At 45.2% G+C, this 27,635-nt stretch overlaps 1 protein-coding gene across 5 annotated transcripts in view; it reads left to right on the top strand.

Moving 5' to 3' along the window:
- Nucleotides 1-1,071: 1,071 nt before the first annotated feature.
- Nucleotides 1,072-27,635, top strand: part of LOC127592027 (MAM domain-containing glycosylphosphatidylinositol anchor protein 2-like) — a 99,344-nt gene continuing 72,780 nt past the window's right edge. For 2 of the 5 annotated variants that reach the window (XM_052052419.1, XM_052052417.1), the window contains exon 1: nucleotides 6,913-8,264. In XM_052052419.1, coding sequence (XP_051908379.1) covers nucleotides 8,192-8,264 — 73 coding nt within the window. In that variant the 5' untranslated portion in view covers nucleotides 6,913-8,191. Of the gene's footprint in view, nucleotides 1,117-6,910; nucleotides 8,265-27,635 lie in introns of those variants that run through there. The other 3 variants (XM_052052415.1, XM_052052414.1, XM_052052416.1) reach the window with 3 other exon arrangements.

The raw sequence follows: 27,635 nt of genomic DNA, 5'->3' as shown, positions 1-27,635 counted from the left end.
CTCCCCTAACGTCCCCTTCGTAGGAGTCCCGGCCTCGGCACTGGTATTGCGGACTTACTTTAACAATTAAAAAAATCAATTTTGTCATGTTCTCATTCTGACGCAAAGCAACGTTCGACCATCGATTGCTGACAGTGGGTCCACCTCCTCCTATCCATCCCCGCCGTCCTTTGGGAGCGGACCTGCAATCACACCAGCGAGCCCGAAATGCAATTAGCCGCTCCAGGAGCAACGCAGCAGTGACATACGATCAACACGGACAAAGTGCGGATGAAGAGGAGGAGGCTGTACGTATGAGCAAACAAAGGAGGGTCAATACCCAAAAGAGTCATTATGGCCCATCTCGGCTATCCATCCCAAACAGCCTTGCCACCCACGCCACTGCACTTTTAATTAGCCCCCGTGCATTCCGACGTCCTTTCTCGCACTTTGCAAGTTTCGGACAACGGCCCTGCAGGGGCATGCGGGAAGCCGAGGGATGCTCGGGTGGGCGGGTGAGGTGGGATGTCGGAGCGTGGTGCGCAATGCGTGTGCGGCTCACCTTGCAGTCAACGCGGAGAGGTTTTCATACGCGGCCGCACGGATAATGAGCAGCTGGAGTTTTGGTGATTTCCTGTGAGGGCGACATAAAGAGGAATCAGCAGTCTTCAGGACTCATTATCTCGCTGCTGCTGTCACTGCATTAAAAGTAGCGGTCACTAAAACTGCTCACCACCACCCCAACACACACCGTCCACCCCGTATTTGCGCAACAAACTCAATGACATATAATCTCCAGGTTTGCCTTATAATAAAAAAAAAAAGTGACTGTCTCGCGAGTGGTCAATATTGAATGTGTCACGGCAAACCAGAATTTGAAACGCTCGGCATTCACACTTTCACCCACCCTGTAACCTGATAACATGATTAGCTGTCCACTGTAGTAACCGCTGTCCCCCGAAAGGGTTCAATTGGTTGCGGTGCTGCTGCGTGAACGTGAGATGGTTCTGTCTGACCAATGTTTTGCTTGCATCCCACTCACAGGTTCATCATGGATGCTCTCGGCGTGACCAGTGCTGGACGGGGAGGTGTGGTGCGTCGAATTAATCCCGGAGACGGCCAAATGAGCCATGACAGGTTAGTTGTAAATTATTCTCACCCGGGTGAGCCGAGCTCCATGTCGGGTTCACTTGCGGCAACAGTTCACCTCGCAAATATATCCCGGATTTATGCAATTGTACGAAATGCCATATGGCAAACTTTGAAATCTGTCAATAGGTGAAATCCGAATATTGATGGCGCTTTCGCCTCCTTTTGAGCTTCTGGCATTGGCGCAAACTCTCATAATTCACACACGCACAAAGTGTGAATATATTTGTATAATGTATGATAATATGAAGGTTAGGCTTGAATTCTCCACTCAAGGACCATTGAGTACATTTCTCCCCGGATTTCTGGACTTGCTCTCAAGGCCTTTTTTTTTTTTTGTCACAACTCTGCGCAGTCATCCCATTATCACAATTTCAGCTTGAAAGGTGATACTTTTATTTATGTATTTTTTGTTATGGTTGGCAATGCAAACCCGTCGTGACAAATTTTGGTAAACGGGTGCTACGACACGGCATTTCGTCAACGAGCACATCCTGTTGATGGACCAATGGGGGGTTTTCTTGTGGTATGAATTTCGAGCCAAGACCGCACACAAAATATCCTTGAAGTGACCGTGTTTTTGGAAAAAAAAGGTTGTATAATCAATGCAAGACAACTTTCTTGCGTTCATAAACATTGACAGGAGTTTAGAATTTTCAACGGAGCGAATGCGCGGTTTCGGAAACATGAAAACGGACTGATAGACGGCCCGACGCGAGATCGTGACGTCGCTCGGCTTTGATGGAGGCTTTATCCTCCGCTGAGTGCTCGTTACAGGATGTCAAACAAATTCCTCTCCTCTCTCCATGTCAAAGCTCACGAGTAGTTCGACGACCCGCCGCCTGTCATCGCCGCTCGCTTTTTTTTGGGGGGGGGGGGGGGGGCTGTCAAAAGGATTACGTGGCGGCAGCTTGACGGGACATATCGATTTGTGACTCAGGCGGTCTTCCCCCGTCTGAACCACGCGAGCACGACAGAGCAGTTAGTTTATTTATTTCTTGATTCGGTCTTTGCCACCAACTCCTGCCATCCCGTGCTGAGACCCCTTTGGAATCGGACGCGCATCTGATATCCCGTACCGTCACTCGGCGCAAACCATTCCGAGCGTCGGAGCTCATTAAAACAGACTACAGATTACATTCCCCCCCCCCTTTTTTCTCCAACCCAAGTTAATGAAATTGTCACAGCACCTTAGGAAATTGCCGGCGTGTAAGCAAAAACATCTGGCGAAGTGATGGCGCGTATAACGTCCGCGCTCACGCGCGCACACGCGGCTTCCTATTCGACAGCCATTGAAGTAAGCAGAAAAAGATGCTCCGTCCTGCATGTGCACGGCAGCAGCACAATGACTCCTTCTTAGATTCTTAAAGTCGAATGCATTCATGGGATTTAGCTTCATTCCGTGAAACTGAAATGGCCCCCAAGAAAGCGCCAGCAACGAATGATCAGATCTTCTATCTGCCATTCTCTGTCCACATGACAGGGCAGAAGGTCAATGAAGAACCGGTGTTAAAACACGCGCAGTGCACGCCCCAGCGTTCTGCTTGCCTATGCTCTCAGGAGACGCGCTCATCATGGTTGCCGCGCTCACCCGCCCCCCTCGCCGCATCCAAAGGCTTCCGCTAGCTGAAATGCTCGTAAAGAGATGAGGGAGGAAAAAAGAAAACAAAAAGCCCACAAAATTTCTGTCATGTGGTGGAAGAGTCGCGCGTGCGGTTCAGCTTGCCGCTCATTTTGTCATTTGCAGTCATCCGTTCCTCTGCATCGTTCTTTATGACTTTAAAATCCATTTTTAATCTCAAAAGATTTTTTTTCTCCCCCCCTTTGAGCTGCTAACGGTTTCAAGTGTTTTCAAAGGTAGCGAATGTTGCGTTCTCGTCAGGGTCGTCAAGGCCCAATGGCAACTAAATTATTTTTCCCTCAAGAACTTCCAAATGTATTTTCATAAGACGACCACTTGCTCCTATGATGACAACTTTTTTCCCTTTTAAAAATTCAGATTATATTTCTCTTTCCTGAACAACAGTGCTATGCGTCCTTGGAACATAATGAGCTCACTCTTGTCGTCTTGCAGTACCTTCACTGACTTCCTTGGTTCTTTCCCTTTGTTCTGATTACCGGCCGAGCATTTTATTATTATTATTATTATTATTATTTTCTCCATGCGATGTACAAGCGACTGACGTCATCTTAATTTGAAGAGAAACCCGAGAATGATGTTTGTGTCACACGTCGGGGGAGAAAAATGACATGGTAATAACAGCCGCGACGCTTTTCTTTTCATGTGTCGCGGTGATTGCGATTCCGCTTCATCGGCCCAGCGGAAAAGCAGCTGCGTAAATCAAATCCGCCGCCTTATGATGGCGAGGGAGACGGCAACTATTTATTTATTTTTTTTGGTAGCGTGAGATGCAATATTCATCGCGCATCAATAATTCATTTGTTTTCTCACTAGTCGGGCCTAAAGTGATTGTTGGCCCTATTTCATTTGGCCATGTATCCAGTGGTTAGATGCTGAACTCCTGTTTGGATATCTTTGCATGTACATGTGTCTGCTGGTTTTGTGGCTTCGTAGTTTTTTTTTTATCTAACCTTTATTGAGACAAGGCGCGTACTTTACCACAGAAAAATCGCACGCCGCATCACCAAGAGTAGCCTACTGAAATAATGATGAGCTTGACTCACTCGCCAGTCAGTACACATGAGCCTTTTTTTTTTCTCAATTGAGCCAATGCCAATGAAATCAATACTCCACCGGTGATGTAACGCAGAATACGAGAAATTTCAATTCAACTGCAGGAATTCAAACGGAAACGGCACAGATATACTTTCATACAAGCGCCTTTCCCCAAAACAGGCTCATTTGCAACATCTGCTCGTACCCCCGCTCAGGTACTAACAATGATTACCTCTGGCCTTTCGGGGAGCTCCCCTGGGTGTCATTTGGCGCCCGTCCCAATCCGGTGAAAAGTTAACGCGAGCATTTCCTCTCGAAGTGGGGGCAGTGGCGAGCACTCCCCGCACCCTGAAAATGTATGAACACTGACACAAGTTTTTTTGCTCATCTTTTCTTGAGAGATAATTACAATCTCGGGCACAGAAGCAGGACGCCGAGAATGTCTGCGTGCCCAGATTGTGCTCACTCGGGCCACGATATTAAAGTGGCCCCTTTCTCCTTTTAAGGAGGCGCAGCTAATCTTTGCTGGATGAATCGAATGGAATAAAACATGCCTTAATGGACAGTAGCAGGCAGCGTGCAAGAATAACGATATGAAACACACAAGAGACTGTACATGGATAATAAATGTGCCGAGCTGTAAATTAATAAATAGATTTCACACTGTATACACAGAAGTCAATGTGGACGGTAGTAATAACTGTTTGCAATGCTGTATGCGTTTTTTAAAAAAAAATTGGAGAGTTTTGTCACATTCACTCTTTTCAAATTGGTGTTGAACAATAGTCACTGGCCACTGGGGTTCGGACCGTCGAAAAAGGGTGATGGAATTACTAACTTGAGCTGTCAGATAATTGTAATGGATTTCAAAAGACCTTAAGTCGAGGTAAAAATCAAACTCTGTGTACTGCACCGACGTTGAGGGCCACATGAATGGGTTTGCCTTGGGCCGCTATGCTCCTCATGCATCGTCTGTGTCAGTGATTCACAACCTTTATTGAGCCAAGGCACTTTTTTTTTTAAGTTTGAAAAATCTGGTTCTGAATCACATGGTCTATGTATACGGGTTGTTTCAAAATGTCAATTACCGGTAATTCATTTTATCTACATTTCCCCTTTTATGCAAAAACATTCTAATTGAAGGTGAGAACGATTCTCTGGGTGTGGGGCCGCCCGAGTGGTGCAGCGCGGCCTAATTAGCGCAGTGCGTCGAATCGGTGCTGTCTCACCAAAACGCCCGTGACAGAATCAATCAGATGAGTTGGCTGCAATCAGCGGGGGGGTGGGCGGCGATGATCGATAAGGCCAATTGAAGGTTCCGACGGTGTAAGAATGGATGGACTGCCGTGCGGGTTAATCGATGCCAACGCAAATGGTTAATGCCTGATTACAGGTATCGACACCCGGATGACTTCATGGCAAATTTTAATCAGATTGGAGCTCTGGGACTCGTCTAAAGGGGGGGCATGATGTGCCATCATACCGACATATTTGTTAACCCCCAACTACAATATGACTCCCGTGTTCCTGCGGAGATTCGTCCCCGAATGCCACATTCTCATGTTTCACGTCATACAGAGCGGCTCATCACCCCGCATAAAAACCAAGCGAAATGTCACACTGCATATTATGCTCATAAGGCCTCTTGTTGAAGCGACTCAGTGACACGGAAGGGCTTGTAGATTTTCAAGGAGATTTGGTTATTAGAATGCTTGTCTGAGGTCCAAAATGTCCAAAATGTAATTTTTCTCTCACCCCAATAATTCCCTGAATACGCTTACAAGATCCGCCGGTGAAAATATGGCTCCCCCGTGGCTTAACGAACGTGAGGTTGTGCTAACTCTTGTTAGCCTAGCATCGGTGAAACGGAAAGTGAAAAACAGACGATTTTTTAAACTTAATCAACCACCAGACAGGGACTATTGTCAGCCTCAAAAGACACGGAGTAAAATCACTTCAGCTTGTCCGGCAATAAAATTAATCGGCGCCATACTTTTGACACCCTGATATAAAACGAAAGCGAGTTATGAGCCAAAAATAAAATCCCGACGTCGTATCGCACCATTCAAGGGCACCGGCGTAAAATGGACGGCGGGACAAGATTAGTACATTAGACTTAAATGGAAAAATTCTAGTGGCCTGCTTTAAATGGCGACCACGCTGAAATGATTAGCGTGTTTTTTATTTTTTGGTGGGGTGAGGGGGGGGCGTGGTTTAAGCTTTGGAGCCAGGTCATCATCTGCTGTTTCCAATGAGGCGATGACACTGTGAATGCAAGATCTCCCGAGCCAAAACAAAGAGCAATCTTTTTGGATCGTTGCCGTTAGTTGCTGTGTGCACAGAGTTATGGATGAAGCATTGAGTGATAAAGAGGTTTTCTTAGAAAAATGTGTTGCTAGGAAACAGCTACTGTAAGGTCCGACCAGTACGAGTGCACAGTGCACACACTTCAGCAAACTGGGGGAGCAATAAAGAAATAAATGAAAACATAAAAAAAACACTCAATAAAGAGTACTACTTTATTTCTTTTTTTTGGGGTTCCCGGTCACACAATCTATCAAAACGTACCTTTTTAAGAGCTTTAGCCGTGACTGAAACTTCCCGAGTGTTTGTTATTACCAGTAGAAAGTCATCGTAAAAGCAGTCCAGTGCAAGTGGAATGTATGCACCCCTGCGTGAAGTTCTTTCATCAATCTCATCTTTGATAATTTCGACAGAATGAATTAGCATGCATCATCTAACAACGCCTCAAACATCTGAAAAGTCCTTTTAAAAACTATAACGAGCTATGATGAAAATGTGCTTTTTTTAAAATGCAAAATAATGTTTATAAACACCTGCCATTGTAATGATTTTAAATTTGACAAGCTTGAACTATTTGCTGTCTATTCAGTCGTAGTCGTATTTCGTCGTGTGTGTGCATGCATCGTGTCAGGCATGTTTGTGTGTATTTAGGCATTTTATGTCTTCGCCACTACTTTGAATTTAGATCATCTTTGTCATGTTTTCTATCGGTTGTGACCCACCTTTATATAAGAATTAATGTGACAGACACTTTGATCAATCATACATTGCCTTTATCAGCCAAACCTTCCAGAGATCAATTCACAAGCATCCATGTTGTTTTGATCTCAACCAAAATAAACCAAATTCTGCCATCTTCTGGCCATAGTTAGGAATTGTTCTTTTTCTTTAACTTTCCCATCCTTAAAAAAATAAAATAAAATTAGTTGACAGCAATTGACGTTGACAGCGTTCAGACTGAATATTATTTCAGGATCTGTGGACACAAATCAGTCATTTTTTCGTATTATGACGGTCACAAGATATGACATTTTGAGAATGTGATTATTTGGGACAATACGTCACACTCATGTACAACTGTACTTCATGTTTCGTATTTATACTGAATGTACTAGCTACATTTTGATAGCAATCAAGACAAATACAAGAAATCATGAAATATCAGCAATATATTTGGCAAAAATACATATTTGATGATCAAGTCATGACAAAAAAAATAATAAAAAACTCAGCTGACAGAGTCGGCTAGTTGTATGGATGGACAAAAATATTCTGAAAATTCCAAACACAGGAGGTCCTTGGTCAAAGACAGCAGCCACCGAACAAAAAAACAATAATATATTGTTATAGAATTAAAAATGAACAAAAAAATTATTACAAATGACACTTCTCTCTCTCTCTCTCTTTCTCGCTCTCTCTCAGATACATCCACCCATCTTCCTCTTCCATCCTCCTCCTCCTCCCATCCCCTAACAGCTGCATCTCTCCAGCCTTCCTTGACGCCGACTCCCCCATACTGATGAGCCCAGAGAGCCACGCACCTCCTCCTGACGTTGCCTCCTCTCCCTCACACCGGCTTGCGCAACAACAGTGAACGAGCGAGCCATGGAAGTGCAGCCCCCCGTCCTCCCCACCGCAGCCTGACACTCTCGCCGGCTCCTCCGTACTCCCAACGCGGACCTTCGGCGCCGATTCGTCCTGAGAGACGGGGATGCGCGCATCGTCGCTACCGCCACGACCGCCGCCCGGCCAGTCTTACATCGGTGTCACTACCTCCGATTGGATTCAGCAACCGTGAGCACATCTGAAGCTATGCCCGACTCGAACGCGCCACTACCCAGCTGCAGTCCTCCTTTTCCTCGGCACAGTCCCTCGGGCTCCCTCGCTACCTGCCCGGAGGCACCGATGCAAGCTTGCTGAAGAGAAAAGAAGAATAAGAAAATAAACGCCCACAATCGAAGACTTCTACCCCCCTCCCCCTTTTTGTTTTTTGTGGGGCCGGAATTCAAAGCCTGACTTGACTGCTTCTCCCTTGGATCATGCAGAGATTATTACGACGTTAAAGGAGAGAGAAAAGAAAGGATGGAGCCGGTTATGTGCGTCGTGGGGCTGCTGGCGCTGCTCGTGGAGGGCATCCGTTGCCAAGGAGTATACGGTGAGTGAGTGACACGCATGTACATGACCTTGCAAAAAAAAAAATAGATCATATAGTCGCCGTGACGCCGAATGCACCGCATGCATGATGAATTCTGCACACGCGCAAAGCACACAACTCGGATTCTGTTGTTGTCATCATGCAGCGATGATGACAACAGAGAACCTCATCGCGGTGAGAAGTCTCACTCTGTTATGTGACAGTCTTCATCTCTTTTCGTGCAACCGGTGGTACGGGCGGCGAGTCGCCATCATGATTCAGGCTAGAAGCTCACGTGTGCTCTACTTAACAGCGGAGCTGAATGTGATGTCTTGTGTGTGTGTGTGTGTGTGTGTGTGTGTGTGTGTGTGTGTGTGTGTGGATGGAGTGCTTGTCGCCAGCCACCGTTACGCGGAGCTGTGTTGTCGTGTGTGCAGGAATGATGCCGGTGTGATTTGCACTGTGGAAGCTGCAAAAAAATAAAAAAAATCGCTGCACTCTTCACTTAGGTGTTTGGAGAGCTCCTCCAAAAAGCCCCTCCGGGCCCCTGTCCAATATTGACGTTCAGCCTTATGTTCGGATGCGCATTAAGAGAAAACGGCGTCCCAACATGGCTCGTCATAGAGGGGTTGGTTGATGGAACAGATGGAGCTGTGTGGTGTTGGGTTTTTTTCTTCCACCCCCTTAAGTCCCCTGTGCTTTTGTGCTGCCGTGCCGTGCATTCTGAAAATGGTCATTTACCCCCCCCCCCCCCCCCCCCCAACATCCTCATCACTATTCCGCTCTTAGTGTCGCATCTGCTTTGTATGCACCTATCCGAGCGGGACGGTGCCATGCGATGAAACTAAAAAGATGCCCAAAGATTGCTTTGTAGAGGCGGGGCCTGGTGGTGTGGTGTAAAATGGGGAGTGCGTGTGAATGTCTGCGTGTGAGCCGTGGCCGACAGCAGCTTCAGCCCGAGTGCGATCACTGTGTTTGTTTTGCTGTTCTCCCGGGGTTCATGTAAATCGCTGAAAAGTGCATTCACGGTTCTGGCGCTCCTTTCCCACGTGCGAGGGCATGACAGTCAGTAAGTACTGGATGGTGTATTCTTCTCCTGAAACGTGATCTCTCACGACACGCTAATATGCCGCGGCTCAGTGACCTCAATCGACCTCATCTGGTGAATAATCGGAAAGTCATCCTTCATCGATTATGATCAATGATGAGCTCAATAAGCCGTGAGCGATGCGAGTCGTTGATGATGTCAGCACGTCCCCGATCCCGGCCAACCAAACGGTCGGCGGGATGAAACAATGGCTGACAAAAGAATAATGGACTACTTTTCTCTGTTGTTCCAAAGATAAGAGCTTTTTGGATACACAATATGAATATAAATCGGCGCTTTAAACGAATCTCGCATTGATCGAAGGTTACTGAACTGAATCGAGATGGCATCTTGCCGCACCGTGGCCCATAAACAAAGTAGCGCGGTCCGAATGATCGATGATGAAACCGGATCCCGACGGCAGCCGAAATAAAACCCGGGAAGCCATCGGAAAAACGCTGCGGTTGTGATTGTGATGAAATGCTCGGTTAATTAGCGTTGTGGATTCAATTGAGTCCCAAACAAGCCCGAGATGAACGATTAAATTAAGTGTCATTACGCTTATTTATCTGCAGTCATTTCTTGATTTGATGTTTTATATTGAGCGTTGCAGTCGGAGTTGTCACGGATTTCCAAGCGGAGGCAAAAGAGTGGTTGAACGCTAAAGTCACGTCGACACCCCCCGCCTCCTCCCCCGCTCCCAACTAAGCGATGTAGTTATTAAGGAGAAGTCAAACACCAGTGAGTTCAGCGACAGTGCCAGAGTCATTAGAGGGGCCTGATGTGGGCCAGTCACCCCCCCCTCTCCAAAAAAAAAAAAAAAAACGGCGTGGCTGCAGGCCACGGAACAAAATCTGCTCGCCTGCTTGTTTTTGTTGCGCACATCAGCCCAAAGTCCAGTTCACTCTCAGGAGATAACGCTAATATTTCATCGCTACATGCTAATACTGATGCTACTGTGAGATTTGGAATATTATACTATATAATGTATAGATATATAAATCCTAACCTGGTTTAGGTTTCCAGAGGGTTATTTGTCTGGTTCGCAAGTGACGTCTACAAAATTCGAACACTTGGAGGAAATGGTCGCGAGCAAGGCGAATGATCCGACATTTGCTTGTCGGCTTGGAAGTCCTGAGATAGTCTGATGGTTGTGATGCTTGACTGGTGCGCCACTGGAGAGGCCGTCTTCCACTCCGGCTGGAAATGTGAAACAAAACAAAATATGACATACCACTTTTGATGAAGCAGGGATACAGTGACCACCCCACAACCCCCACAAAAAAAAAATCCACAAATAATTGATGCCCACCCAAAAAGATTTTTCATTACGTACAGATAGCGGCAAGGCACTTTTTTTTTCCCTATTAGACAAGGCTGTGGGTTAACCGCATGCTGTTCCTCCCTTCAGTACAACATACCAGATACCACAAGGTGGCGCCAAATCAATAGTCCGTCTTTAAACCAGTCATGTCTTTCGCTTCAGCACAAACAGAAATATTGTTGCGTTTTGCGTAGCCGCGGACAATTTCCCAATGTCAGATTATGATTGTGGATTCGAAAAGTCTCCGAAGATGTGGCTGTCTTATTTTATTTTTTCTTCATGTTTTCCGCCGAGTCGATGACCCGTGTTGCCTTGCTGCCTCTCAACAGATCAGTCTTGGTCAGGGGTCACTAACTTGGTGTTTACAGGCAAGGCACCAGCCGGTCCCCGGGGACCATGAGTAGCCCACAGGCCTGATCTAAAAATACCTTCCCCCCCCCACGTTATGTGAGATTGTGATTTTCTAGGATTGTTCCACAAGAGATCATTTGAAAATATGATCGCTGGCAAAGATTTCTAGAAATAGCCTCGCATCTTGATATTTCTGAGCCCGAATGATTGCGCAAATGGCTTTGATAGCCCGCTTGCCGAGTGAAAGAGAACATTGGTACAAATCGCTCCTTGCAACGGGAATCACACCTTTTGGTGCAAATGGTGTTTCAATGACGCACAACCTTTCGTGTTCCAAGCACCCAACGGGCGCAAACGAAACATGACTGGCGTACGACGGCGGCAAACGTTTTCTCTCCTCCGCCACTTCATCCGGAGTCGTTCGCCGCCGCCGCCCCGTCAGTCTGCGTATCAAAGTCAGCCGGCCCAACCCCTCCTATCGCATTTCATCTCATGCTGCAGAGGAAAAAGTTCCGACGGCGTTCTTTACCGCCTCCCAGCATCCCGCTTACCCCTCCCCACTCTTGATTCCCGCTCGCATTGAAGTCCGAGCCATTGCCGCTTGTGTCTTTTCATGAGGCCCGGTTCAGACGCGCTGGCTTCTAAGCTATGCAAATGCATGCTGCCAGTGAAACTAAAGCCGTCTTTGTTGGCACTCGGAGGCCTCTTCCACGGGGTCCTTCATCATTTCCTTGGATCAGGACCCGAGCATTTCCCCGCCGTAATGAGAGCGAGTATAAGTCCGTCGACTTCTTGCCGTTCCTCATCTCCGGGCTTGTCTCTTACCACGATCCCTCCAGAAGCAGCGCACATCCCATGGGCGCGAGCGCTTCCATCGGTAGGCAAATGAGGGCAATACAGTGGGGGCTCCGCTGCTCAAAGTTCTGCCCGCCCCCACTGCGGTAAAAGCGTGCGGCGGCCACGTTGGGAATTACCTCGTGGGTGGCGATTCAGACGGCAGCATCTTAATCAAACCAACACGTGGGTTCTCTTTGGAGAAAATCCTGAGGGTGGAGATTTGCTGGCTGGATATGCGCAGCGTGGGACTGCGTTTTAGCCCAGGGTCTGCATTTGCCACGCGCTGTCCGTTTGCTACTTCGAATTAGGCCCGATCAAGGTGGATCCATCTTGTTGCGGTGCGGGGTGAAGCCTTGAGACAAAGTTCAAAAGACAAGTGGAATCTTTAAGCCCTCATCAAGAGTTCAGAGCCGTTTGGACTCGACATTGCCTCCGCGGAGCCAGACACGGGATTTAATTTAATCACGTCCTTGTCACTTGCCAGCCCTGTGGAAAACTCGATGCTATACTGAGAAAAAAAAAAAGGACCTCTCGCGTCCACAGTAATCCAGTCAAGGACACTGGTGGTCCTTTAATTTGACCGGTCGTCACTTTGATGTTGTATGGATCGAATGGAACTCTCATATCACCTTTATTGACTACAAATCAGTTCATTCATCCACGCAGCCGTCCAATTTTCGCTCGAGCTTCTCCTCTTTAGACTTGAGGGTGAGTTGTAGCCTCACCTAGCTGACTTCATATGAGAGCAAGCGTTTACGCGACGTGTACAGTGTACAGTTTTTTTTTTGGGGGGGGGGGCTTAGGCCACAACTGATCTCGAGGTGAATTGTGTTCCTGAACTCATCACCACACCCCTGAGGGCAAGGCGGCCATTGTTGACTAGCTCGACATGCTACGTTTTCAATCAGCATGCGGCGCAGTCAACCATCGATCGCGAACGCCTGCTTCAGTCCCCGTTTGTAGCCCGCCGCCTGCCGAGGGAATCGAACCTGTCACCCGTTGGCCCTTGCTGTGCTTGTGGTGAATTCGGTTCGTGACGTGAACGAATGCGGTCTGATTCATCTTGCTTGAGTCAGTGCTTGAGTCAGTGTGGTTGTCCCGGACGAAACGCATTAAATCTCAGTCGAATTGTGGAATGACAATTTAAGACAGATTTTTTTGGGGGGGGTGGGGGGATGCAGTGCATTTCAAAACGATTGCTCAACGAACACGATAATGACATAAATCCCTTTTACAGTGTCACTCAAGCAGGAATCAATGGGGGGAAAAAAATAAAAATACCACCTCATCATCTCTTAAAACGGCACTTCATCCTTGAAATTATGCCCAGAATCGGATTGAAATCATCTTTAAATGCCTCCTAAATCTTTTAAATTGAACTTTCTTAAGCTTAGTTAAAAAAAACAAAAAAGAAACGTACCGTAGATTGCGCTCGTATGTGACAATCACCACTTAAATGTCCGCAATACATTGCAACAAATTTCAACTGGTGATGATTCGATTTACTTCTTGTCAGTTGCACTTATGTGTTGGGGGGGGGGGGGGGGGCGTTTTTCACTGTTTTGGTTGTGCTTCTTTTGCCGCTAATCTGCCGACGTGTTAATTAAATTACTGCTCCCCCGCGGTTAAACTGATGCCTCTTTCGTCAACCTGCCAAAATCGCAAGGTTTACGTAATGTGTTCGCATTGCGTCGAAACAGCTTCTGCCTAATGAACGCCAGGTTCACCCCCCCCCCCCCCCCCACCCCTACTTTATCCCAAGTTATCAACTTGGTGAGTGGCAGCGCTTCCAATCACAGGGAATTATACATGCGAGCAGCCATCAAAGACACAAGCGTGATGAGAGGACTTATTGAATATGAATGGCCGCTCCCATCTTCTGTCACTCAGTGGGATTGTCTTTGTTAAGCCAAACTGGCAGCAGACTCGTTTTACAGTGGCTGGCGGTGCCGGGAAGTAACGCGGTCGGGAAAGTAATGCGTATGAGAAGATTTCAGTAAGAATTACCGCGGTGTGCTTTTTATGTTTTTATTTTTTTGCGGGGGCACAGCGGATGTTGTTTTATGACTTTTTTGGGGCCATAAATGCTTCCTCCCCTTTCATCTTGGACATGAGGAAGTATTACAATCCAAGTGTGAACCTGATTGTTATGTGTTATGGTGTTAAGGTATGAATCATCCATACTTGCTGGTATTATGTGGGGTTAATAATCATGATGCCCGTTGGTTATTTTGCGTCAGGAGGTCATAAAATCCAGATGTTTTTTTTTTTAAGAGGTTCTTTATGGCTTCATAAGGGGTTATTAATCATTCTGCCTGTTGATTGTTAATTTTTTTTCTTGCATCAGAAAATAACGTGCATTCAATTCATTGCAATTTTCGGTGTACTTTGGGTTGTCTTGCGGTTTGAAAAAAAAAAACAATTCTTTATGGCATTGCGAGGGCGATTAAACATTCTTGCCATTGATCGTCTGACATTGGAAGGTTGTTAAATCCAGATTAATTTTTCACTTTACTGATGTAACTTTTTAAATTTTTTTAAATGGGGGTTATAAATTCCAAGCTGACATTCTATGTGGCTTTCCTAGGGGTTATTAAGCGTTGTACCCGATGATCTTGTGACATCAGCAGGTCACAAAAATCTAATTACGGAAGTTGTAAGTACTCGGAGAAGTGGCGTGAGATGATTTTTTTTGCGTGTTACGGCATCCGCAAGAGGCTAATGTCAGCCTTCAACTATGTCACTTCAGCCCACACGGGTCTACTAAGTGCTTCTACTGTCGAGTGACGTCTGTTGTCATAGCGACAGTCCACGGACCTTCCATTGCCAAAGTGTTTCGACTCTCCCAGCTTCCTCCTCCTCCGGTGGCGGCAGCAGAGTTAGATGTCTCCTCCCGAAAAAAAAAACCGACTGCTGCGAGGCGACAGCAATAAGCTCTTATCTTGGTGGCCGCGTAGCGTACACGCTACCTCGGCCTGCGGGAGCCATGGCAACCGCGTCTTCAGTGTTCTTGAGAGTTTTTTTTTTTTCCAAGACATTGTCCGTGTGCATTTTATTGGTTCGCCACAGCCATCGATTCTAATCTATTCAATTTGGGCATTCTGTAAGGAACCTTCCTTTATTCCTTACAGGTGTGCATTTTTACAACGGTTATAAATTCCAAATGGACATTGTGTCACGGTTTTCCAGGGGCCATAAATCTGCCTCATTCTGATCTTTTAATATCAAGCGAACATAAAATCTTGATGCCCATTTTTTTTATTATTATTATTATTTTTTTTTTTTACAGGTTTACATTTTTATTGCTTTACAAAGGCTGAGCATTGCAGTATTTTCCATTAACAACGTCCTTTATGACTCGGACGCTCCTTTTATTGTTTACAAGTGGACATTTTGTGGCGGTCATGCATTGCTTTTCCATTTTATTGGGGTCGGAAATATTTTTGGATTCTTGAATCTTTTTTTGGGTATGGGAAGGAAAAGAAAATCTTTATGAAATTGGATATAAAAAGCCGACAGGTTGTTTGGGAAGTATGTGGCGTATAAAAAGAAATGAGACCAAAAGAGATCATGACAAAACGTTTCCCAACAATGTCACCTGTAACCTGTGCCACTCGACTGGAATAAAATTTCCTTTACAGAAGGCCAATACAAATAAACGATGGTAGTAGTGTGGGGTTAACTCTTATAAATTGTTGCCGGGTGTTTTTCAGTCGTTTTAAATGGCCGACATTGCATACCTGCCACAACTTTCTTTGCAGGCTTTTCATCATGTTTTTTTTTTAGCCTTTCTCGTAGAGGCCTGAAGCTTATTTGCTAACAGGAGTGCTATTTTGAAGTGTTTAGCCCCCCCCCCCCCCTTATCATTGTTACCAGGTTACAGGGTGCCTGAAAGGATTAAACAATATTTTCAACTTTTTTTTTTTGCGCTGCTGAGAAGTGCCGACTGAAAACGATGGAGGTCTTCTTCAATATCGCTCGTACCTCGGCCATGTCCTTGTTTCGTATCGACTCTCGACGGCGAGAAACTTGCCATTGAATGGCCAAAAGAGGGACGCAGTTAGGGGGGAGTCGCCGGGCTCCGAGGGTCACTCGTAATTTATGCAGGGAAGGAGTTTCGGTGCCTTCTGTTCTCAGTCCGCAATTAAAGGTGCTCGGCGGTGAGCAACGAGGCTTTGCGAAGGCGGCCCTTTCTCCTTAACCTAAACGCTAGCTTGATTGTGTGAATGCGCAGGTCAATAGTCAATCTGTTGCTGATTGTGTGGTTACTGCTTGCGGGAGGGGGGGAGTTATTGGAAGAAAACATGCTTTGGCGCTCTGAGTGCTGCCATCACTGTTGCTTTCCCTTCACCTTTGTCCACCTTAGAGAGAGAGAATGATAACCGGCATCAGGATTTTTTTTTTTCCCTCAGGTGTTTTTATTAGTCTGAGGGGGGAAAAAATAATCCCCTTGAATGACGACACACATCAAGGTCCATTGTAGTGTTTTGATGCACAACTGTGACATTAAGATGAATTCATATAAGAGAAAACAACATTTGAATATTTGTCCCCTCTAGTAACCGCTGTCCCGCAAAGGGTTAAACGTTTAAAAATATGCTCGGTGACTCAAATCTTCTCGTGGTTGATATGTGACCAAATTATATTTCAGAGTTTTTAAAAAATGTGAATGATCTGTCGCTGGGGGGGGGGGGTTCTCAACTTTGGATCTCAAGTTAACTTGAGAGAGAGGAGCCGCTGCGGGTGCCCGCGCCGCCATCAAAGGAACAGTTAATGTAAAATGACAAACTAATACAATATTTTTCAACCTACGAATACATTTCAAACACAGTTGATGCGGATCTCGCTTCCAACGGCAATGGTAGAAATAGTTTCTATCTTACTGTTGTTGGTAAACCAATATCACTCGCGCTGGCGCGCAACCGCTGCCGTCGTACTGACACCAAACACGAGTGGCTTCTTCATCCTCGGCTCCACGGCGTTGTTAAAGTTTCACGACATGGATATTAAAACACCTAAATCCACGCTTTGCCGACAGAGGCGACGCCTTTCAAACAACGTGTCACAGCAGCATCTCCGGATGCATTAATGATGCCCTCCAAAGAGGTGCAACATGGGGGGGGGTGTTTCTATATTTATATCCTAAGCCACATTCTGACACACACACTCGCTGAAAATATTCATGAATTCAGCACCGCGTCGATGCGGCAGTTGTGAAAATTTTGGCTGCGGCCCTTCAGCGGTGAGAGGCCTCCTGCAGCGGACGCTGCTGTATGTATGTATGTGCGTATTTGTGTGTGTGTTTTCCCCCCCGTGGCTTTCTGGGATGCTACTGAGGTAATTGGATGTGTGACGCCCACGAAAAATCCCCTTTAGCCTCTGGGCAAGCGCTCTTTCAATCCCAGCATGCCTCTGCGAAAGAAAAAGCGCAACCCCAGAGGAAGGCTTATTCTTTCAACTGGCAAACATCAAACGCTCCCCGGTGGCGGGGAAAGCCCGTTAGCGCATTGTGACACCGGCACGTGCGTCAGCCATCGCCGCCTGATTGAAATGCGATCACGCAACTGGGTTCACTAAATCAGTCCCGCGTTGTGCAAGTCATAAGTAAGCGTCTCGTTTGAAGCATTCATGACGTTTCAAGTTCATCCGGTGTACCGTGGCGAAAATCGAGCAAGTGAAGTCGAAATTTCAAGCAAGATGAGTCAAGTCATTACTTGGGTGAAGCAAGTCAGTCGGCTAATCGAGTGTAATGTTCATTGTACAGTTACTCAACTGCATGCCTCCCAAAAAAAAAAAAAAAAAAGTAAACGTTTCAGCTAACTGAATGTAGCGTAGCCCCTCGCTAGTTAGAATGAACTAACAGGTGTTTCAGATTTGGGAAGGATGCAAATAGCGGCTGGTGTTTTTTCAGTCGCTTTCTTAAGCAAACCGCTACAGTCAACAGAAGTGCATTTTTCACACAACTGCCAGGCGCCGCAACTGAGACTGTCACCGGAGCGGCTAAAGCGATACGCGGGAAATAACTTCCCTCAACAGACCACGGGCCCGCCTTTAAATGGCAATTTCACATCCACAGTCGTAGTCAACTGCCATGTAGAATGTGATGGCAGCTCCAACAAAAATGAGTAGCCGCAACTTGACATTTGCTTCGTGTTTGATTCGCGATTGGCGAGCTAAACTGTGACGTTAGCAAAGCGTGTCTTTGTGGGTTTCACCGTGAACGATGAATGTTGGATTTTGTAGCATGTTTGTCCTCCTACCATAAAACATATTAAAACAAAAAAATATAATTCCCTCACACCTCTTTTTCCTTTTTCAAAGATTTTGGAAAAAGCTCAGGAGGAGCCACTAGGGCGGCGCTAAAGAGCCACATGCGGAATTTGTAGCCAGTCTGGACACTTGCTAAGTATGACAGACCGTCTCGCCCAGACTTTTTAAGCTTTAATTACATTTTCACCTCGCACTGTTCGTTTTCTAAAAGCTAATTAAATGCCATGATGATAAAATCACAGATTAGCTAAAAAAAAAGTTTTTTTTTTTGCGCGCTAGAATACAGTATCACATTCTCCTGTTATCAGAGTCAGCAACAATGTGAATTTGTCTTTTTTTTTTTTTTGTAAGCGACTCATATGAGTCGATGATTGTAATTGCCGCCGCTAATTGCTTTGTTGATCCAATAATAGAAGAATCAACTTGATTGCTTGAGGACTAATCAGCCGGTTAGCAATGTCAAACCGGAAGAATCAACGGGTTCGATTCAAGCGATGTGGCGAATGAGCAAGTGTTTTATAATTGTTGTGAACTGGCTCAGCCGCCATGACACTCTTGTCACTTATTGACTGGCGCCACAAAAGTAATTGTCGTCTGTTTACGCATTTAAATGACCTTCTTGTATGCGGCTCACTTTTAATTCCCATTGGAGGTTTTTTTAAGGGGGGCGGGGGGTGTTGTTCTAAAGGATTCGGGCAAACAAGCGAGAGGGCACGTCGGAGCTGCGCGGCAAAATTGGCTTTATGGAATTAGAAATGCAAAATGGACTTCCGTATTTACAGTAGGCAAGCAGAACACAATGGAGGCGGCGAGCCTTTTAACCTCCATCCGCCCGGCGTCGGCTCGCAAACCAAGGCGGCCGCCATTAAAGATCTTCCATTATGGAAATGAGTTACGACGTACTCCTCGCGCGGCGAGCGAAACGCAGGGCGCCACGTTGGCGGCGCCGTAATGAGGGCCCGCCGATGTAAACTGCTAATAAAGCTATGAAGAGAAATTGTTTGCGGGAGCATTGCGAATCAAGGTGGAGGCGGTTGGAATGACGTCTGGTTGTTGGTTCTTTGGTTTTGTCTTGCTTTATGTCTTTGCTTTTGTTTTTCCCAACTGTCTATTGCTATTTAACAAAAAAATAACCAAAACAAAAAAATGTTGGTCATGTTGGTTAGTTTGTAGTATAGAGGGTTTTTTGTGTGGACCTTTTTGGTTTTTCAAATTTGGTTTTATTATTCTCATAATTTTACCTTTTTTTTTTTTTAGTTTTTAATCATTTTCCTGGTGCTTGATTTTCCCCATTTCCCTCTCATGTTAATTATTTTGTACTTATTTTCTACTTTACTCTTCCCCCTGGTTTTTGTTTTTAATTGTTATATTTTATGACTATATTAGCTATAGCTGTTTTTTTTTGCACATTTTCTTTAATTTCACCCCTTCACCCCTCAGTTTCCTGTTTTTATTTCCCCTCATTCCATCCGCATAATTACACCTGGGGTACACATCGGCAGCTTATTAAAACATCGCAATCGTTTTACAAAAAAATTGCGTGAACACAATTGAGTCGCATGGCCTCTTCGAAAAAACGACTTGCCCACCTCTGACTTAACGTACGGCTGGCCTGACCTATTTTAGCGCAAAGCGGCGCGACAGACATGAAATGGAGCGCGCTATTTAATTTCCAGTGCTCATGTGTGCACCCCCTTGATATGTTTATTTCATATTATTGAATGAAGGGTTCCATTCAACATTTATTTCCTGAAACGTCATACCGAATTACAATGCATCGTAAAATCCGTATTGCGCAACGCCATCTCTGATGAAAATTTGCTCTGGATATACAAGTTTAGTTTGGCTCACACTGCACAGTTTATTGCGTCACCACCAAACACGGGAGCATGCTTTATTTTATTTTTTTCACACCATCGGGCTTTATTATGGAACAATTTAATGGGTTTGCGCCAGCGTATTTTGTCATCACCCCGAACGAACAACAAACTTCTCCCACTCCTGCTTGTAAGCAGCACCCTTGTACTCTTTACGAGGAAGCCGTATTGTGTCCTGTCGGAGGCTTTCTCCCACGCGTGCGTGCAAATGGGGGTTGTTGAGGGAGCAAACGGACACGCGGGATGCGGACGCCTAGCCGTGCAAGTGTGATCTCTTCCGTTCACGTGTGAATGTACTGCACGGTTCAGGGAGCTTTTTTTTTTTTTTTACATTTTTAAACTCACTGGCACTTCACGCTCTCACATGCTGTGTGTTTTTGTGTGTATGCACGTGTATGTGTGAGTGAGACACAGAGAGGAGAGACACAATAAGCAGAAATCCCTCGCTGTCTTGAAGATTCGCCTCCGTCGCCGCGCTCTCACCTCATTTTTTTTTTCGAGTGCACGCGGGAGGTGAGAGCGAGAAAGCCTCAGCTGTCATCACAGTTTAGATCAGTGGTGGGCACGCGCACGCCCGCACACACACGCACGGCCTTCGCCTGCATCCCCCCCAACCTCCAGTGGCGAATTATGCAACCTCGGGAAGAGAAAGAAAAAAAAAAAAAAACAAGGTCAGGAAAAATGTCCAGGGAAGGATCAAGCAAGATAAGCAGGAGGTGAAAAGAGACAGCAAGAGCCTCGTCGTCTTCTTCTTCCTACTGACACGATGGCAGTGTGTGACTCAAAGGAAGGTCAGGACCCTTGCGGACCAGCGATTTAGTGGACACGTTTTTTTTTTTCTAGGAAAAACTGTCAAGATTTTATTTGCTGGTTGCGATTCTTAGATGAGTAAAAAATTTCACTATTCCACTGCTATATCAATGTTACATCCAAGTGATCATTTCTCTGCCTGGATTTTACAGAACGCGCACTTGGTGTACTCGAAAGGACAGCCATCGTCGCCAATGCACTTTTCGGTTTATCGAACGCGGGAAAAACGGTAAAACACCATCGCGCAGAAGCTGCTGTGTGCCACAGCTCACGCCCAGACACTCACATGGCAAAACGACAGATGGACGACACTAAATTGTCACACCTTTTTTTTTTTCTTTAAACCAAGGTCACTCCTTGATCAAACTTGGTTTGTGTGAGGACGTCAAAGGCCCCGAAGAGATCCATATGTCATCTTGCTTAATTAGTGACGATCCCACCTTGTAGCGACAGGTGCCATCAAAACTGCCGGCTTCCTCTCCCGGGGAATTAACCCAAATGAGCCCCAAACAGAAGCCAGTGTACTTTTGACAGATGGTCGACACTAAATTGGAAAGTTTCTTGGCTGCCGCTGTCCCGTGTGGGCGGAGCATGGCGTCAAAGTTTGACGATCGTTTTGAGGATCAGCCAAATTAACGATCAGCCGCAGAAAGTGAACAGGAGCTTCAAAATGAAGGCGAATGTGTTTGCTTACGAAAATAGTTGTTGTTTTTTTTAAACAAAATAGTGTTGTTGTTTTTTTTTAATCTTACTTGAAAAAAGTGAGAGTCCTTTGAAAATAAAGTACCCTTCCTCACAATAAAAAGTAAGCTTTTAATAAGATTTGATTTTCTGAAGTGGAAAACGCTGCAAGGCACGTGGTCGTCATAGATTGCAGCCAGTGGGTTCAAACTTACAAAGTCACGGCAGTGCCCAGCGAGCCTTTATTTATTTATTTTCTCCTCATTTATTATATTTATTATTATTTATTTATTTTTAACGCAAAATAGGCAATCTATTCGCTGTCACCCGCGGACAGAAAGGCCGCCCCGCCGCCGTCTGCGAGCTTCCGACTAATATGATTTTGTCTGTGCAATCTAATAAAACACAAGACATTCCCCCTCTTTGCACTCTCTACATCCTGGCGGAAGCTCCGTGATTGATGGCGGACGTGGCGTCGCTCAGTACGCGATGAGCGAAAGGCACCTTGGGGACTTTTATGATGCGTGACGCGGCATCCGGGGGATAGTTTTGGAGGCACGCGTGTCGCCGTGCCCTCATAACGGCCCGCTGCCGCACCAAAAAGCGCTTACCGCCAAAGAGAATTTCTCCTGCCGTTTTTTGCAAAAATTTGACATACGAGCACGGTTCTATTCTTCTGTTTAATGCCACAGCTGGTTAAAGATTACTGTCAAACTAAACATAAAACTAAAAGAATACAGATGCAATTAAGTCCAAAACATCACATATGGGCTCACGTAAAGCTACGTGTCAGCGTTAGAATACTTGAAGCGCTGGATATTTGAACTCCAAATGTGCAGCAGCACGCGCAGACAGACAACCTACTGTATACTGTATACAATATACTCATTGGCATATATTCTTGATCCTCTGCGAAATACGACTGTTAAGTTACTGAGTCCTTTGTTGTAGTTGTGTCATCATTGTTGGAATGACTGTGTTATACTGATCTCAGTGGCCAAGTCTTAGAAGCCTAGAATTTACTTTCGTGTTCCAAAATGTCAGACTTTGAATTCAATTTTGGCTTATGGGCCTTAAGGAGAACTTTTTCAGGCGTCCTGCGATGATAGACATGTCCACCTTTTCCATGTCGATCTGTGATTCACATTTTCAGTCCAAAGAAGTCTGTCCCAATACTTTTGTCTATGCAGCATGTGCCCGATGACCAAAATAACCAAAGTCGACGTGAGCACTTTTGCGCCGGCGCGACATCGGCCTGTACGCTGAAGGCGATGTTGAGCATCCATGTCGCTGGTTGCCCGCGGCGACCGCCTCCCTCCCTCCGGGCACTCGGGCCTCTGGGAGGGGCGGTTGGGCCGCATTGTGTCTGCCGGCGTGGAGTTCACGGATGGTGATAGTTGGCCGCGGGGTGGCCTAAGGTGCCGGCTTTAATGATGACCATTTGGAGGTTCGAATTTGACAATGTTGTGATGAGCCAACGATACGGTTTTAATGTAGCTTTTCGACGAACGTGACCAAACGAATGGCCATGCTGGAGTCTTCTTGATTTTTGATCATTGGAACCATTTCCAATTAAATGGCCGCCCCCTACGATGCATCATATGGTCAGCTTCCCACGGTTTGTCTTCACGGAGGCTTTTTCACTATTTTTTGTTTTTATTTCGAGTGAGCTCTCGAAACGTTTACTTTCATTCCCAACTGTATGACTTCTCATTTGTGCAAAATCTTCTCCATGGCTCCGCGAGTAGCGGCAGCGTTTGGCGCATCGTGACATCTATCTATAAACGCCATTGACTTTGAATTAAGGCCACGACGTGTGGCCATCCATCATAAGGAGTGCGTCCGGGACAAAAAGCTGGCGGCGTGATGCATGGACTTCCTTTCCTTGCACTCCCCCAGCTCAATTGCCCCTTTCCTCCTCTTCTCCTGCTGTCCGAAACGACTAAACCCCCCCCCCCTCCCCCACGCTCCTCCGACCCATTTAACACTGCGTGGAGTCTTTCCTCTGCTCCTCCGACTACAAAATTCTTTCGAGCATTCTCTTGGCCACACCATTAAGTACTGGGGGTCAGTTATTTTTATTTAAATCATTTTTTACCCCCATTAATTTAACACCAAACAATATTCGAACAAAGATCAAATAAAGCATTTTTTTTCAATTTTGTCAATGCATTTTCAAATATTTTTGCAACAAAATATTCAACTTGTCTAAAAATACTTTGGATTTTTTTTTTCTGGTGGAGGAAGGCGTGGGTCCGAAATAAAACGATAGAAACAGCTGTATGCTGCAGCGCGCCACAATCGACTTTGCACCACCACCACAATGTGGATGAATGTTAAATGACCCTGTCAATCAAAAGTGAACATTACACTGCCGGGTGAGAATTCAATGAAGGGTTTGGAGGTCATTAGCAAGGTCATGTCATTTTACCTGCTTGAAGCCAAAGTGTGGGGATTCTCTCACTCTCTCGCTTTCATTTCTTGCTCGCTCCGTGCTTGTTCCTTAGCACATGACGAGGTTACATTGCTCAATTTCATGGTCTGACGGGCCTTTCGCCTCACCAGGTATCACACTGGAGTGCACCGTGTCCCGGCAGTTATGGGGGAGTTTATTTCATTTAGCTTCTGCCACCAAACAACCATTGGAAGGACAGCAGAGAAAAAAAAAGTAAATACAATTTTTTAAAAAATAGACTGAAATCCCGATCCGTATGAACACTGAAATTGTAATCCCATTTGGACATTGAGGCTTTGCGGTAGCGGTAAATTCGTTTATCTTTCTGCATCGGCGCTTCTTGGGCTGCTAAAATCCTCATGTCGGACATCAGTGAGGAGGGTTAGCTTATCTTTTGCTAGTTTTCTCCTTCAGGAAGGTTCGTAGTCGGAAACGCCGAGCTGAGGTGAAAAAAGGTTAATCTGCTGTTTCAACGCGCCGAGGCTTCGCTTGCTTCATCGTCGATTCTGCAGCAAGGTTATTTTGAGGAAAACTAATCAACAAAGTCACTAAAATTGTAAAAAAAAAAAAAAACGTGAATGAAAAATATCAGAAAAGTGTTTTTTTTAAGCGAACTGAAAGTACATTTTGCAAAACTAGCTAAAACCATAACTCTAGCGTAAATCTTTATCAATAATTTCTCATTTTAAATTTTGATTTATTCATATTTATTTCAGTATTTTTTGACATCCGTAGGTACCAAAGGTCAGTTGTTTGAGAACTGTACTTCAACTTTCCTACCGGAGAAAACCCACTTAGAGGATCATTTGATGTCAACTACAAATTGCTTTCAACCTCTCGCGTAGTTTGGGAGGCCATTCTGTCGAAAAACACGAGACGTTATGCCGCTTTATCTTGTTTGCTTGTCATCACGGTGTCCCAGTTGCTTGCCTAATTAAGTGCATCCTTTAATTAACCTACATGTTTGCATATATATATATGCGTCGACAAAATAAATAAATAAATAAAATACAATAAAATAAATCTCTAAAGGGACAATAAGTCCTCCTTGAAATATTAGCTTGTAAACAAAGTGGCGGGAAAAACTAATTAATTTTCATTGGCTGTTTCTCAAGGCGCTGTTCGGGGATGTTGATGAAATGGGTTTGCCAAACATTCTCATCTTGTTTATTTTTTTAAAAACAAACAATTTTTTAAAAAAAGGCATTCCTTAGCGGTGTCATCATTATGTATTTCATTACATGTGCATCTATGTTGGCCTTTTAACGGCCGCTGATTAAATGACAATTGGACTTGCGAGTCGTCATCCAATTTATTGGCTTAAAAGTGATTCGGGAGCAATCGGCTACAAAGTAATTAAAAATAGTGAGTGTGTGTAATAAATGGGAAATCTGGAACAGCTGTCGGGAGATGACAATTCCACGGTGAGAATGGGAGGAATGCATGTCCCCGGTGCGACAGTAATTGGTGTTCACGGCGACAGGAAGACGAGGCCTCCTGCTGGCCAATAATGGAGACGTACTATTAATAATCATAGCTGGTGCATCTGATGGGCAAAGTAGCCGATTAGCCAAGTCATTGAATTGTTCAGGGAAGGATTAATTAATCATGTGGAGACAAAAAATGAACGACGTGTCTGCGAACATCTCAGGTGCCGTTGATTTAGTCTGAACTAGTTTACACTACGCATGATGGCAGTTCAACTCTCCTCAAACATCAAGGTGCGGTACATTTTTAGCTTATGTCATCAAATAGGGTTAACAGTTACAGTCGTTACTGATTTTTCGTGGTTCATGTCACACTATTTTGTTTTTTTTTTCGTTTTTGTTGAACATGAAGTCCTCTTCGATCCTGCTTTTTATGCCTACAGCAAAAGCTATAAAACCCATTCAAATTTGCTTGCCGACCGTCTTTTCTGAGAACCACCCAGCAGAAAAGAATAGTGTGAAAAAGTTGGACGGCAAAATATCAAACAATCACGTGAAAATCAGTCAGTACTGCAGCAACTCGGCAACATGCAAACGCTACACAGGAAGGGTAAAGCCGAGATCGGAACCTCGATCCTCGTAACTGTGACTGACTAACCGCTAGGCCAGCTGCCTCTGTCAATATCGACAATGTGTGATTCAGAACCAAGATTAAAAGGCTTGATTTTTAGAATGAAGAAAATTGATTTCTTCCAGCGTAGCGTACAAATAAGCGATCGAACATCTCGTGAGCTCCGATTGCCCCTTCATGATATTTGCCTGCGGGATCATTACAAATAATGGAGTGGCTGAAATCGCTTTTGGTCTTTGTGGGCGGGAAACTTAAAGCTAACCAATCCTTAAAAGTTGGCTCACAATAAATAAATAAAAATAAATTTTAAAAAAACGAGACTCACTCACTTGACCTTCACGCAACGGCCCCACCGCTTAATAAAGAAATCCATCAGGCCTCCGCCCAAGCGCGGTGGCTTAATGTAATGTTGAGCCCTAGCTTGCGTTGCTCGACGGCACAGTCGGCCACACTCATATTTGTCTCAGGGAATTAAGCGACTAAAATGCAAAGAGCGGCGGCGCGGGAAGAGCCATCGACGTAACGATGATGGACGACCCTGACAATCTTCTGGCGCATCTTCAGTGTGCTCGCGACTTTCAGTCACGTCTCGACTGGCGCCCCCACTTTCGATAACGATTTTATTTAGCGATATTTTCTCTCCAGATACGCACCAGCTATCCTTGAAGAAAAGATTCTTTTGTTGCTTTGCATCATTTTATCCAGAATTTTCTCTCACTTTTTGGGGTGTGGGGGCAGGGGGGGGGGCTGTCGGCAAGCCAGGAAGAAGCCATGAAATATGCATGCGCTGCGAGAACCCAGCGACAACGCGGCAGCTTGTAAGCCGCTGTTCTCGGATCAGTAATCCAACAAGTTCACATGCGGCTCCTCGGGGTCCTTCATGAAAGCGTCAGCGCCGTGTCGGGAGTTTGGCCGGCGTCTTCCCGGCAGCCTCTTAATTGTCTCGCGAGTTTCGCTATCATCACTGACGACTTAGCGGTGACCCCGTTTGAGATCACAAATATCAAAACTAGCTCTCAATGATGGGTTTTTAGGCCCCCCACCCATCCCCACAACGTTTTTCGGAAACCATTTAATCATCTCAGGGATAGACGGCTTCGTGTTATGCGGTGGGTGGCGCTGAGGGAGCTCAAGAGCGTCTTATAATTTGGTACTTATCAATTTGATCTCACCACAGATAAACTTGTGTGTCCTTGAACAACACCGATGAACCTCTGAAAACACCTTATCGGGGAAAAAAACTGTAATTGATATCATAAAAGCATGAAATTGCTAAATTTTTTTATCATGGTGATTATGAAACCAGAATTTGTTTTCTTTTTCATGTTGAATGTGTTTGTTTTTTAAAAAAGAACTCCCAAATGAATGAAAAGCAAATTCAATCAGCTCTCATTGAATTACAAATGTACCTGTAGTGTGTGTGTGTGTGTGTGTGTGTGTGTGTGTACTGTATATATACGAAAATAGGGAATCGAAATATGGTTAGTTGTTTTTGTAATTTAAGATGCCTTTCAGATTTCTTTATAAAAATCCTCACATCCCCTTCCATAAAAAACAACCTTTTTCTCCAATATAAAAATCAATCAAAAATAATTAATTGCATATATATAAAGAAATATGAAGTGCAATCATGCAATTTTAC

Source organism: Hippocampus zosterae, chromosome 19 (genome assembly GCF_025434085.1).
Source record: "Hippocampus zosterae strain Florida chromosome 19, ASM2543408v3, whole genome shotgun sequence".
NCBI lineage: Eukaryota > Metazoa > Chordata > Actinopteri > Syngnathiformes > Syngnathidae > Hippocampus > Hippocampus zosterae.
The sequence above is the reverse complement of the archived record's forward strand: the minus strand, read 5'-3'. Positions and strand labels throughout refer to the sequence as shown.